At 36.3% G+C, this 15,812-nt stretch overlaps 1 protein-coding gene across 1 annotated transcript; it reads left to right on the plus strand.

The window, feature by feature from the left end:
• Positions 1-8,468: 8,468 nt before the first annotated feature.
• LOC110912486 lies at positions 8,469-9,778 on the plus strand. The gene is made up of 2 exons (XM_022157225.2): positions 8,469-8,804; positions 9,333-9,778. The coding sequence occupies exons 1-2, from the start codon at positions 8,522-8,524 to the stop codon at positions 9,572-9,574; spliced, it is 525 nt and encodes a 174-aa protein (XP_022012917.1). The 5' UTR covers positions 8,469-8,521; the 3' UTR covers positions 9,575-9,778.
• The last annotated feature ends 6,034 nt before the right edge of the window (positions 9,779-15,812 follow it).

The following is a 15,812-nucleotide window of genomic DNA, read 5'->3' on the forward strand; positions in this document are numbered from 1 at the left end:
AACATTTTGTGAGAATTTAACGGTGCTAGTGTCTTGTCAACAGCTGATATGATCCTCTTGCACGAACTCACAAAAATATGTGTGTTCATATTTCATTTCTGCATTCAATTTTTGCATTTATATTTTTGAAAAATCCAAAAAGATTTTCGACAACTGATGGTGAAAAGCTTATATTCAAAATCTCAAAGGCTAAACAAGATGAACAGAGGTTTGGTCAAATTGGTATGAAATGATTAATCAGATTTAGGAAAGTTTAATAAATTGTAAAATGCGAAAAATTCTTGAAGATTCTCGAATGATTAGTTGATTCATTAAGTTGAATCACAATTGTGTTTGTTTGTGACAGAGTGTTTGAGTTTTTGTGTAAATGTTTGAGCTGAACAGAGAAAAAGCCAGGATATAGTTTCAATGGTGATAACAAATACCAGACAGCGATCCCAGTTCGATGATAGGGGGAGTCTGACGAGAGTTAGATCCAGAGAAAGATCCAGGCACATGATTTCAGGAAGAAGTTTCTGAAGTAGATAAGATTCCAGGAAGAGTTCCTGAAGAAGACCGATTAAGAGTGAAGAGCTGTCAATGCTTGAAGACTCTCACTGAAGATTCCGTCAACATTCAAGGGGGAGTCTGTTGGTGCAGTTGTCTGTCGCCTACATCTTAGTTCGAGTCTTAGGCTAGGGCTGTTTGTATTATGCACGAAAATCGAGAAATCATGTTTTAGACATGGTTCCGCTTATGTGTCATAGGTAGTTCCGCTTGTATGTCATCTGTTAGTTTCGCTTGAATGATAGCAGGAGGTTTCGCTTATGTGAGCATGTACATTCAAGCGAAACCTCATGCCTATATATAGGTGGTCTCATAAGCGGAATCTAGTAGCGGTTGTGTGGTGTAACGGCGAAGCCCTGCCAGTTTGTCTCCAGAGCTTGTAATTTGTTAGCAGATCAATAAAAAAGACGTTAAAGTGTGAAATCAAGCTAAACAAAGACTGAATCAATGAATTCCTCCTCTGATTCAGTCTGAGCACTCTTCTGATCGACTCATCAGGTCGTATAATGATCCTACAACTGGAGAGTTGACACGGCCCCGTGTTAGCATGACAGGGCCTCGTGTCAATTCTGCAGAAAGTGAAAAATTTAAAAGAAAAGAAGAAAAACCTAAAAAGAAAAGATAAAAATGATTAGGTCGTTGATTTTAAGCTTTCTTAAAATACTTGTGTCCCCAGCAACGGTGCCAAAAACTTGACGTGCGTGCGGGTGTATATATTTTTTAGTATATTTTAGCTCTTTTTACTCGCCGATTCAAGTTTTAAATTTATAAAACACGATATTCTACTATCACTCTACAGACACACTAGGGCAAGTGTACCCATCGCGGACGTAGTATAGTGATAGCAAGATACCGAGGCCGTCCAAGGACACAAGAGCTTTTAATACCGGCTTATCGTTAACGTATAATCGAAACAAACTTTGATAAAAAAGGTTTTTAAACTATGAAAAGATAAAGAGTAAATTACAAAAATCGCCATTTATGTATGTTACTTATTGCAAACTGTGTCCTTTGTCTTCAATAATTACAGAAAACGTACTCGATGTTTGCAAACCCTTGCAAGTTATGTCCTTTAGCCCTAACTCAGTTAATTTTTTGTGGTTAAATCTGGCCAGATAGACCCAACATGAGGGTATTTTGGTCATTTTACTCTCATGTGAGGTCTATTTGGTCAGATTTAACCATAAAATACCCTCATGTGGGGTCCATTTGGTTAGATTTAACCACAAAAATTAAATGAGTTAGGGTTAAAGGACATAACTTGCAAAGGTTTGCAAACATTGAGTACATTTTCTGTAATTATTGAAGACAAAGGACACAGTTTGCAATAAGTGACATACATAAAGAACGATTTTTGTAATTTACTCAAAGATAAAACAAAAGCAGAAATAAAAATATAAGGAAAAACAAATAGACAAGAAGGAATCACTTGGTTCCGACTCCTCTTTTATGTATCCTTTTGATGATTTCCGCACTTTGGGCATTTTAAGAGATTATCTTAGTTATAGTGGTAAGCCCCTCTTGTGAAGGTGACGTTACCCTCAACCTATTGGTCTGAGTCAGCAAGAATACAGTCCCGCATGGTCGGATTATTGAAAGATAATTAAGGTGGTGTTTGTTTTTTTCAAGAAGAGCTTCCTGGCCTCTTCTGTCTGCACCGCGCAGACGCGGGAAGAGGTTTAGCCTCAGAAGAGTGTTTGTTTTTTTTTTTGAGAAGTGCTTTTTACCTCTCCCCAGCCTCTTTCTAAGGAAGAGACAAACCATAAGCTTCTTGGAGCAGACGTTTACCTCTTCTTGGCACCACCTCCTCTGCCACCACCTTCACCTCCGACACCACCTCCACCTCCGACACCCCTGCTCCGCCACCACCTCCACTCCGCCACCACCTCCACCTCCGACACCCTGAAACAAACCACCTGCTCCGCCACCACCTCCACCTCCGCCATCCACTCCGACACCCCTGCTCCGACACCCTGAAACAAACCACCTGCTCCGCCACCACCTCCACCACCTCCACCTCCGCCATCCACTCCGACACCCCTGCTCCGACACCCTGAAACAAAACCCCCAAATCGTTCACAACATCATCGATCTGAAACAAACCCCCAAATCGTTCACATCATCATCGATCTGAAACAAAACCCCCCAAATCGATCTGCAACATCATCATCATCATCGATCTGCATCATCATCATCATCATCATCATCATCGATCTGTGGTGACTGTGGTGTAGTGGTGACGGTGGTGGCTGTGGTGTAATGGTGACGGTGGTGGCGGTGGTGAAGTGGTGGCGGTGGTGACGGTGGTGATGGCGGTGGTGAAGTGGTGGCGGAGATGGTGCAGATTGTAGAGAGAAAGTAGAGAGAGAGTAGAGAGAGATCAGTGTAGTATGTGATGTTGTGTGTGTTTTAAACCTAGAAGAGGTTTTATATAAAAAAAAACAAACCCTCTTCTCCTTACAGACTGCAGACATTTGGTCCACCTCTTCTCCTGCAGATGTCTGCAGATGTGGCCTGCAGCAGAAGAGGTTTTCCTGCAGAAAAAACAAACAGCACCTAAGTAAGTTATTAATGCGAAAAGTGGTGGGCCCCCTTCCAGGTAGTGATCACCCTCAACCCTTAGGTCTGAGTCAGCAGGGATACAGTCCTCGCAGGGTTGGTTTAAAGTTTTAATAGTAGTTTATAGATAAGGGGTTCAAGCGGTTTGCACTTCTCCCGTGGTGGGTAATGCCCGCTCCGACTCGTGAAATGTTACTAAGCTTGAACCAGGTTCTCGCAGGATCTATACACTGAACGCAACACAAAATTTATCCAACTACCCTTCTAACCCCCTTCTAGGCAATTAACGCACTTTATATAGACTGTGGTGTCACACCCCAACCGATGGCGGAAACATCGGAGTGAGACGAAATAGATTGCAAGAGACTCCATAACACTATTTGTGACAAGTATTTAAATAGTAAAATTTCATTTCATTTCTAAAGAGTCAACTACAAGGATTTGAAACAATTACAACAAAAATGATGAAATACAATACAATAAGAATACAAATTTAAAGTGTGTATCTAAGCATCCTACTAGATTCCATGCATCACCAACGTCATTGCTAAACCTGCAACTTGTTTTAAAAGTGTAGTTCAAGACAAAAGTATTGGCGAGCATACAAGTTTGGTGCGTAGTATATATGTATAAAAATGATAAGGAACAATCCACATGGCAAACCTAGTTATCAAGATAAACATATAAACTGGCATGCGATTTACAAGTTAACCCTCTGTTTACGCAAGTATGAATGAATAAACCTAACATGACCTCTCGTTCACAGGTGGTGCGTTACTCCTATACCGCTATACATGTTAAGTGGAGGCTTGTACGAAGCTAAGAATATGCTTTTGCTTTCCGATTATCCAATTGTTGACGAGTGAATGAGTTTAGGAGGTTGAATGTATATGGTGGAGTTCATGGTATGTTTAGAGTCAAGATACGAAAATTTAACTATATGAAAATAACATAAGAAAAAGTAATCATCTTTAACACATAATACTTGTTTGACACTATGAAACCTCAAGGGTTTAAAACGTTTTTCATAGGTAGAATACCCATTAGAATCATAACAAGTTATTAGGTCTTAGATGATGTATTCTAGTACTTTGACGAATGAACACAATTTCATCATCAAAGGTTCGAATATTTGGATAGTATATATAAGTATTATATAGATTATGTATATTAATAAGTCCAATAGTTCAAGCATGAGATAGGAGGATGAATCCTCCATTTAGGAACCTCTTTAGTGTCATAGAATTCATGTTGGAGGTAGGAAGAACTAGGGCTGTTCACGAGCCGAACCGAACCGATCAGACCTTTGCTCGTGCTCGGTTCGTTTACAAACCGATCCGATCCGAACCGAACCTTTTTTCAACCGAGCCAAAGTCGAGCGAGCGTCTTTCGATCCGAGCATTTTTCGAACGAACGTCGAGCGAGTATCGAGCGTCGCATAACAAACAAGGAAACTGACGATGGGAGTGCTAGTTATTAGAATAAAGTGTAGTTTCCCTCCCTGATGATTCGTCCAATGGAACACAAGTAAAAATTTAACAAGTAACAAGAAATACAAAAATACTCAACTAGTTCTATCAAGATTAGCTAAGCGGGAAGATAAATCGTCGACCGATTGAAACAAACCATTGTTCTATTGAAAGTTTGAAATTGAATGAACCGATTGAAGCAAAACCCTGGCGAGTTGGCGTCTCGGCGAGTGGCGAGGAGAAACCGAATAACGATGGCCAATGGGGGGTTTTGATTAGAGTCTTGTACTTCTGAACCGAATGACGGTTTGAGACTTGAGTATTGATCGATGCTTCACATTTTAGTATTTGAAATTTTGATTCAATTACTCAAATGAACATTTAAGCATAGGAGAATGGAAATTGGTATTGGATTTCAATTCTAATTACTTAAATGGGCTCTATTTGGATCTTGTACCAAACATCGATGATGTTGGTATCTAGTCATTTCATTTTAAATGATACACACACACATATATATATATATATATATATATATATATATATATATATATATATATATATATATATATATATATATATATATATATATATATATATATATATATCGAGCCAACCAAGCCGAACCGAACCGAGCGGACCTTTGCTCGTGCTCGGTTCGTTTACAAACCGAACCGACCCGAACCGAGCATTTTTTCAGTCGAGCTAAATCGAACGAGCAAATTTCAAGCATTTTTCGAGCGAACATCGTACGAGCATCGAGCGCCGAGCAATTTGAACAGCCCTAGGAAGAACAAGTCTTCCATTTAGGTAACTCTAGATGTTCACCACTACACTTGATGTTATGAACATTCAAGGAGGGTCATGAACCTACAAGAAACAGTAGAATATGAACAACTAATCTATGAGAAAACATCAAGCAATGTGTGGATTTTCAAATAGGGTAGCCCAAGCTAATCCTAAATCACACATTCATCAAGTCTTAAGCTTGAATCATCACTTGTGGGTTAAACCCTTAAACAAAACAGAAAGTTTATGAGGTTTATACCTCTCATTTTGAATGTCTCAACCTTGTTTATAAGCCTAACTAACCGTAGATGTGGTTATAAGCATAAGGACATAGGTTTGAGATGAGTTTCCTAAAGTTTAATCAAGTTTATCAAAGTTCTTGTACACAACAGAAAAATCAGTCAACTTTGGAGCCTTTTTGGTGACATTCTAGGCTCTGGTTTTCCAGGGAAAACCTCTGGAAATGTAGCTAAGATCAATCCAAAGAAGTAGGAAAAAGAATCGAGTAAATCGGATAAGAAACGAGTGAGTTATGCTCACTTTAGTGAAGTAGTATGAATCTGTCCAGTCTTCTGCAATCAGCTGCGAATTTGGGTGATTTGGGAGTGATTAGGGAGTGTTGTGAGTGTTTAGAAAAGTGAAAATGGCTTGGAGATGGCTTGGTATTTATAGGGAATGATTAGGGTTTCAATGGGTTGGGCTTTGGAAGAGATAGTGGGCATTTAACATTGAAATAAGACCAACAACTTCAGCCCATAGGGCTGGTCGCTGATTTGGGGAGCCATATCTTTTTGTATTTATTTTTTTTAACATTATAAGGTTACATATTTGTTGTATATTCAGGTGTTACATGTTATTTAATATATGACCAACATGTAACAAGTCCTAATATGCAAAGGGGGCATGAAAACATGTGTTAAACAAGTATGTAAACATAGGTTTTGTGATGTAATAATAAAAGAAGTATTGTAAGGATTAAACAAGTCTCGTATTTACAAGGTTTCAAAACGAAATACGATTACAAATTTCCAAAAAAATTTGAATTACAAGACAACTTTCTAATTAAGGAAAGTTACGAAAAAACGGAGCGTTACACGTGGAACCGTTGTGACACCGGCACTTGATATAGCATATGATACCAAAAAAACCTATGTTTTAAACACAACCGCGTTTTTAATAAATATTATAAAGAAACGTCGAGAAAATAATGAAACACAACATCGTATTTAGTTTTTCTTAAGCAAAAGAATGCAAGTAATCAGAGAAAAATCAAATTATTAAAAAGTTAAAAGGGTATAGTATATATAGTAAAGGGATAAAATAAATTAATTAGTTATAATAATATACTAATAATAAATATAATAAAAAACTAATGTTAAATAATAAAGATATCACCAACTCGTATCGGAAACGAAAAGGTTTAAGCTTCAAAGGAGCGTACCATGAGTTAGACATGAGTTTTAACATGATAGCAAATACATGCTCGGATTGCACTCTAACTTAAATATATAGTGAAAAATGAGGTATCATTGTAAACCTGGATCTATTATGGAGTCTAAATTCATTATGGGACGCGGTCATGACGTCTGCAACATTTGGACCGCTTGCTCGTGTACGATTGTTCGAAATGCAGATGCAAAAGTTATTGAAGCTGGAGATTTTGGTTTTCATTGCGGGCCATTTGCCCGAGAACGAATTGAGTGTATGGTATTCATCGCGGTCCATAGTGGTCAAAAATTTCCCACGGATACGCCTTAAAAATACCACTTGGTCTTGGCTATTCCCTAGTTAAAAATATTATAAAGTTAGTTGACAAAAAAAATATTCGTTACTTGACAAAAAAAGATTACACGCTACTTGACAAAACAATAATAAAATATATAATACTTGACAAAATATATAATACTTGATAAAATATATAATACTTGACAATTGGGTCTTCCGAAACATCGAGCCACACTTGTAACAAAGCTAGTTCTTCAGTAGGTGTCCCCCTCTCGACTATTCTCGGAGTACATGCTTGATCTAGACCCTTCTTATGGTGCCTACGACTCTTGGATAAAGTCATTTGGGTTTTGGTTACGGGTTTGGTTTCCGGTACGAGTTGGGTTTCGGGTATGGATTTGACGATTGTGGCATTTATGTGATTTACTAGGTATGGTTGTTGAAACAGCGTAGGTCGTCATCCTTGAGTTCGAGCTGCTTTTCCATGCCCTGCATGGATTCACTTGGAAGGTTTTCCTCCTTCAACGCTTCATCCTGAACGTTTCGAATTTGGTTAGGGAGATTCGAGTGAATAGTAAGTTGTAATGCACGAACATGTTTAGGCTTGGTTTCTTTTCTACTGAGGGCATCGGCCACAACATTTTCCTTGCCCGGATGATACTTGATTGCGCACTCGTAGTCTTTTAGTAGCTCGACCCACCGGCGTTGTCGCATGTTCAACTCCTTTTGATCTTGTATGTGCTGGAGACTCTTGTGATCGGTGTAAATCGTGCACTTGGTACCGTACAAGTAATGTCTCCATATCTTGAGTGCGAAAACTACTGCTCGCAGTTCCAAATCGTGTGTTGTGTAATTCCTTTCGTGGATTTTGAGTTATTGAGAGGCGTAAGCTATAACTTTTGCATCAACACGCAACCAAGTCCCTGAATAAACGCATCACAGTAGATGATATTTCATTTCAACTAATAAATCACATGATAGCAAATACATGCTCTAACTTTTGGTTGTTTGTAATAAAATTAAATAAAAAAAATATCAAAAATCTTATTGGATAAACAAAAGGAAGATAAAGTTGATTGGACAAAAGCAATGAAGCTGGGCATGGAGAAAAGCACGCCAAAGCAATTTGGGCAAAAAAACGCCCCCGAGGTGAAGAAAGGGCGTTGTCAGGCGTTTTTTAGGGGGAAAACGTCAAAAAAACCCAATACGAATGATCTTAGATATTAATAAATTGAATTAAATTATTTAAACCCGTGACATGATATAATTTTGTGACATAATAATGCTACACTTAATATTTGCAAATAAAAAAAATCATTGGTGGCATGTGGTCCTTTCAGGGCCTGTTGGCTTTCATTTCCCCTATATATACACACACACTCGCCGGAGGTTGCGCTCATTTCTCTACCACTCATCTCCGACCACCACTCAACATGGGAAACTGCCAAGCTATTGATAATGCAAGTCTAGTTATACAACACCCTAACGGAAAAGTTGAGCGGCTCTATGCCGCCGTCTCCGCCGCAGAGGTCATGAAACTCAACCCCGGTCACTACGTCGCTCTTCTTCTTACTACCACCTTATATTCTTCCCGTCCTCCACCGTCCACCGCCACCACCACCCACGCCCACCCTCTTCGGATTACCCGAATCAAGCTTCTCCGGCCCACCGACAATCTCACTGTCGGCCATATTTATCGACTCATCACCACCCAAGGTGTGTTGTTAATTATAAATTTATTTCTTTTAACTAACGTTGTTTAACGTACAAAAGGGGGTCAAGACGGTCTGTTAGTCGAGATTTAGATATAAAATACGAGACTTTTTTTTTTAAATATGCTTTGGATCATCTAGTTCTAGCCGAACATTACGATGACCCTTTTTTCTGGTTCCGCCAGTGTCACCGATGGCGGAACCAGAAGCTTTTATTGAAGGGTCATCGTAAGGCTTTACAAGGGTCCAAGTCATGTTTTATTATTATAAACAAAGTAAATTTTAATAAACTAAAACCTAACAAGTTTTGATGATCGGAGGTCAGCAGACTCTCTTGACCCTCTTTTGGTTCCGCCTTACCGATAATTATAGATTTTTAAATAGAATACATATGATATATAATGATGTAATATTATACCAGCACTAATGCATCGAATTCTGTTAGAAGTTCACATATAAACGCTCTTAACTATATATATTATCTAATTTTTTTTATCTTAACTAATTTTTATTTTTTGTTTTTATTTTACAGAGGTAATGAAAGGATTAATGGCAAAGAAGAACGGAAAAGTGAGCGATTATATGAACAAACCGGTGCCGGTTCCGGCAGGAGAACTCGCCGGAACAAATGTAACGGCAGCTGTAAGATCTAATCAATCCGAAAGAACACACCACCAGATGAAGAGATCGGAGAAAGACCGAAGAACGGCGGCTGCAATGAAGCCGAGAGGATGGCACCCGTCGTTAAACAGTATCTCGGAGGCATCAAGCTAGCTTAATACTAATCAATTCGCGATGTTAATATTGACCCTGATGATGAATATTTATTAGTTATGGTTTCAGTTTTTTTATGAATACTGTAGGATTTCATCAGTAGCTTATTTGAAGGATTCGTTCCGTTAAAAAAATGATTACTTAAAGTTTTTTATGAATCCTGTAGGATTATCAGAATTATTGATTAATTAAAGTTTGTTGAAATAGGGGATTTTGGTGTTTTTTATTTGTTGGGTTCAGAAAATGTGACAGAACATTAGTTGCATGATCTCAATAGAATGAGAAATAGAGGTGTTTGATGAAAATTGTATAAAATTTTAACTTTTTACTTAGTTTTTTTTCAATTTTTGATTATTTTTATTAATTTAAATAAATTTTAGAATAAGAAAACAATTTTAGACCATGTGTCTTCAATTATATAATATGTGTACATAGGAGATGAAACCAAATCAAACACATTATCCCGCTATATAGATTACGCCCCTTTATGGATGGAGTCCCATAAAGCTAAAGCCCAAAAGGGCGCTATGGGGCTTTGTAACATGGAATGGAGCCCCATAAAGCTTCACCACACATGACCTTAATTGGGGTGAAAACTACGGTTCATTTTTTCAAGAAATAAGTTTGCGTATGAGTTCGTTTGAGTCGACACATCTTATATAACATATTAATTTGGATTGAGTTTATCATGCTAAGGACCACTTATCACCATTGATTGTGGTCACCACTTTTCGTTCTCGTTGAGTCATCGCTACAATGGACATCACTTTTTTAAGAGGAAAATTAAAAATAGTAAAGAATGTTGTAGTAAATTTATAAGTTTTTTAAATAGAAGTTATCAAAGATAAAAATTAAAAATAGTAAAGAATGTTGTAATAATTTTATATAAGTTTTTTTAAATAGAAGTTATTCTAGATTTAGGGTTTATTATTTAAAAAGTATTTGGGGGAAAACAATTATTGGTAATTCACTTAATCTGCTCAAAAGTACAATTCCATTGCGATATGTACGAACTCGATTATTATATCATTATATATTTGTTTTATTTGAATATTAAATGTTCACTAAACTACTTGTAAACTTAACTCTGATAATAGCATATTTTATTATATCTGTTATTTCAATATTAAATGTTCAATAAACTACCTGTAAACCTAACAGTGGCATATTTAATAGTAAAGTTTGATTTAAAACAGCTGTTCAAATTTTATATATTTATTATTATTATTTTTTTCATAAATGATATTTAATTGCATAGTAATTGTAAAATAAAACAAGTGTTAAAGTTAAAAAAAAAAAGGTAACTTTTTTGTACTTTTTTTCTTTCTAATAATAAGCTTTCTCCTCTATTTTGCCCTAAAATTTGACTCTCAAATTTGTCTGTCAATATAAAGCAATACCAAAAGAATATATATATATATTAATAAAGTAACTTTGTATATTACAACTAATATAAAGAATTAAATACAGCGCCGGCTCAAAATTTTCTAGACTCAAAACGGATGATAAAATTGGAGTCCTTTTCATTTAAAAAAAATAACAATAATTGCTTTATATCCTATTATTCATGTATCAACTTTATCTATGTAAAATTATAGATCATATACCTCAATGTCAATAATTTAAAGCCAAAATCACCTATAATATATATAGTAGAAGGTTCAAATGAGAAGAAAATTTTTGTAAGAATAAAAAGAATAAGTTTTAAACCAATAGAAATACTCCATTTTAGTTCATTTAATATGTGTATTTAATGTTATTAATAACGGCATATAGGTAAATTTCTAATTGTAATTAATTAGCTAATTTATTAAACTTGTAACTCTCATTTTAAATATACTGATAAAATAATTTAGGGTGAATGACAATTTTCGACATGTGTAGGATAAATTTTAGTATGTGAAGGATAAATTTTAGTATGTGTAGGATAAATTCTTAAATGTGTATGATAAATTTATATATGCGTAGGGTAAATTTCGGTAAGTGTAAGATATATGTAGGATAAATTTTGAAATGTGTAAGATAAAATGTTTTTTTTTAATGAGAGATAACATAATTAATGGGAGGAGTTATAAACTATTTAATGTTTTACCATTAAGTCTTTTCTTCTTTTTCTTCTCACATTAAATTTGTTCTCAAATGAACCTTCCCCTATATATATAAATTTAGGACCCTATGAAAATAGAGAACTAAAGCCCTTATTTTATTTCACTCCCAATATCCGGTGAAACAAATATTTTAACTTGTGACATGTCTTGAATATTAACCACCTAAGAAAAGGAATCTAGACAAGTCGACAACCTTTTTAGTTAAGTTAGTTGCATTATTTTTACCTTTTACTATTTTTACATATGTTACAGAGCCACACATTTATATAAACATTACTAGACAACTTTATCTAAAAGTTGTAGTAGACAATAGACATGCAATTGCTTTCGTTGCATAATATTGAAAAGGGATAACAAATAACTGATTACACACACTGATATAAGATGCTATCATAGTACCATATATTGTTTTAAAATTTTATCTAGATTATCCTTTAGTGTATGCATTAGTCTTTGCTTGCGTAGGAAAGCGAGTTTTACATTCAAAACAATCATTTTCATGTGTGGTGCGACGGAGCTACAAGTAGCGAAGTCATTATAACGCTATTATGTCAGTGACGTTGATTTGTTTATATATTATATTTTGTTAACGTAAATTTAGCATGCGTAGGCGTGTAGCGAAGGAGGCCAAGTATATGTTCATCTGAGTGTATGGAGGTGGTGCATCGTCAAAATTACAATAATTATAGTTATATATACTTTGAGACTTATAACTTGCATGTTTCACTAATTCACTCGACGTGGAAAAATGAACACAACAACTCAACTTGTGAACACCCCGGAAGAAGACACAAACACATGAAAGCAAGTGAACATTGACGGGTATGAAACAAAATGTTACCAAAGTAACTTAAACCATAAAAGGTAAAAATTGTGTTAGAAATTCTATTATCTCTATAAAATGACATAACTTTCGACATGAAACGAGCCATGACATATAGAAACAACTTAAGAAAACGATTTTAATTGACTAGATTGCGACTTTGGTGTTGTGGTCCACTTGATGGGTCCAAATTTTTTTGTCGAAGTTTTGGAATATAGATTTTCCTAAATTCTTAACATTTTTGTTTTTATCTAGATTCCTTTCAAATTGTGTGATTGTAGGTCTTATCCGGTCACAAAATATCATAGAATTTAAATTTAAATTTTTGGTCTAGCATGTCAAAAAATAAACATTAGTTTACTAATTTGTAGCCTTGTTTATTAGTCATGGATCTTAAAGGCAAACATTCAAACTCAAATTCCCATGTTCTATTTGTTAGTAAAAAGTATACTTTTAGTTAAGCTTAAGTATGATTGAGTGTTTGTGTTGTTGGAGGATGAATGCATGCTTGTAAACATATTCAAGTACTAAACATGGAGCAGGCTAAACAAAATCAAACACTTGAAGCAAAATCTAGACAAAAAGTTAAACAATTGACCAAACATCATTCATATGTTTTCTTTATGCATCAACTCCCATGTCTACCAAGTTAAAAGTTAGGGGAAGGGGGGGGGGGGGGGGAGGGTTAACAATATAAAATTGTAGCAAAGTCACAACAATAGACATGTTGACCAACTAAGTTAATAAAATAAATATGAACATTTAGCTGTTACCAGAATAGACAGACCAAAAAAAGGTCAATCAGCAGATTACGAATAGGATCGGGTGGCTGAGATGACTAGGAATTAGTTGTAACAATACCATGGTAAAGTACAAAGGGATTCACAAAATAGTCAGTCAGATTGAAACACATGTAAAGTGTGGACTAAATTTAGTTGACGACTATAATTTAGGACCCATTTTAAGCCGTCTGCTGAATCTAGCCTTTGCTTTTTCATCTCAGGCTAAATTTTAACTCTGCTTTACATGTATATTTTTATTGGGTTTTTTTTTGACTTATTGTACTTTTCAATGTTATTTTCTACTGGCTAAATTTTAGCCATCTTAATTGGTGGATCCTATTTAACATTTGCTGATTTGCATTTTTTGTGTTTTATCTATTTTGGTAACGGCTAAATTAAATTTCCATTTCATTAATTTTCTTAGTCGAACGTATTTGTTTTGGTAATTTTCTCCGAATTCGACGGTGAGGGTAGGGTCAAATGGTCAATATGTAAAAGTTTCGTCTGTAATAGTCATATATCTAGTAGTGAGTTTAGGTGATTTATTGTTTTCATTCAAAAGGTGATTGCAAAGACGTATTTTTCTCTAGTTCTAAATACGAAATTGGTTTCTTTGATGTTTCGGTGAAATTAAATTTATTCAATTACGATGTTAATGTCCCATCACTATGATTGTTCAAACCTGTGACGAATCTTGAGATTTCCGACGGGGAGTCGAAAATGTATATACCCAAAAATTTCTATAGAACCGGAGGGTCGAAAACGTATATACCCAAAAATTTCTATATGAAAGCTATATACATAACACTACTGAGCGAAAAGTTTGCCCCCCCCCCCCCCCCCAGCCGGCCTCTTCTAAACTTCGCCCCTAGTTCAAACCTAACATATTAGCAGCCTTTTAAACTTCGCCCCTGATTCAAACCCAATATATTAGGAGCCTTTCTCAAAATCCATCAAATTTAGTTCGTGGGTTCATGTTTCTAGACCAGCCCTAAGTAAAATTATGACATTAGATGTTCTCTCAAAGAGATTGCAACCTAATTTTGGGATAACCGGTATTTACACTAGTAATGTTTAGTTTATTTGGAAAGTTAGAAATCTTTACTTTTTTCTCAGGAGGCTCATTTGTACATGAAAATTTAAGGAAGGCATAATGTTTTTTTTTTCATTTAAGAATATGGAGTATGGTGCTTGGGTTAGGGCGTGGGATGGGGGAAAACGCCCAAGTCACCATCCCGGGTGGGCTTGGGTTGGGGCGTGGCCCTTGGGGCTTGGGTTTCAAGCTGGGCGTGGGGCGGTCTTGACAAGCTGACATGGCGGGCTCTCAATGGACAAACCAAACTAGTCGTTGGGCTAGCCGTTGGCCAACGGCTATGTTAAAAAAAATTATTTTTTTTACTATAAAACTCACATTTTTCTTCCATTTTTTACCACATTCAACCACATCTTCTATAATCATCTTCAATTCTCCTTCTACAAAACGAAAAAATGCATCCTCATAACCGTGCTTATGACCCGAACAACCCGTATGCATTCCACGAAAATAATCCTAGCCCACCACCCAATCGTCCAATGCCTCGTCCATTTTCATACACTCTTCTATGCTCGTTGAAGCGAGTTATGCATCGTATATTGGGAATCGTTTGTAATACTAACTTCCCACACACCGAGGATTCGATACCTACCCCGTTTACACAAACGCCCATCAACCATTCACCAACCTCCATCGACCTTTCACAAACCGAAACCGTCCCCGAAACTCAACCACCCAACGATGCTCCTTCCGCATCAAAACCCATCAAAAAGAGAAGTCATAGGAAAAAAACCGAGGCGGAGAAAGCACTTGAAACTGTTAAACGAAAACAACAAAAATGAGTCGTTGCTGAAGAACTTGCATTGGCGAGGGCTTGGTGTCAACAATCTCAACATCCAAGTTTAGGTATTCTTAAACTTTGTTTTTATTAATGGTTATTTTTTATATAACTTTGTAATATATTAAATTTTGTTTTTATTAAAATAGGAAATTCTCAACATCGAACCCATTTGTGGGAAGCGGTTAGTAGAGTATTCCGTGAAGAATTGGGAAGGGAGGCTTATCGTGAAAACGATAGCTTATCCTCGAAGTGGAGCGAGATTAACGCCCTACTTACAAAATATAGTGGTTTTTAAATAAAGCAAAGCAAAACCCAAAAAGTGGTGAAACCGAAGCCGACATTGTGACAAATGCATTGGTTGCATTCAAATCAAATGTGGGGACTGACTTCCGTTTCATGCATTGTTGGGAGATTTGTAAGTTCCATCCAAAGTGGGCGAATATCCCCATTGGTAGCGAAAGTAACACGTCTTCCAAAAGGTCAAGGGCCTCGTCCCAAGCCCAATCTGATGCACGAGATCAAGAGTTTGAGGACCTTTTGGATGATTTGCCAAGCCCAAACCGGCCTAAGAATGGAAGAGATGCCGCAAAAAGGCGTCCTCAAAAATCAAGATCTGGTACGGCATCGCCTTCAGCTGGGAGTTCGGGCTCG

The sequence above is a fragment of the Helianthus annuus genome, chromosome 2, assembly GCF_002127325.2.
Source record: "Helianthus annuus cultivar XRQ/B chromosome 2, HanXRQr2.0-SUNRISE, whole genome shotgun sequence".
NCBI lineage: Eukaryota > Viridiplantae > Streptophyta > Magnoliopsida > Asterales > Asteraceae > Helianthus > Helianthus annuus.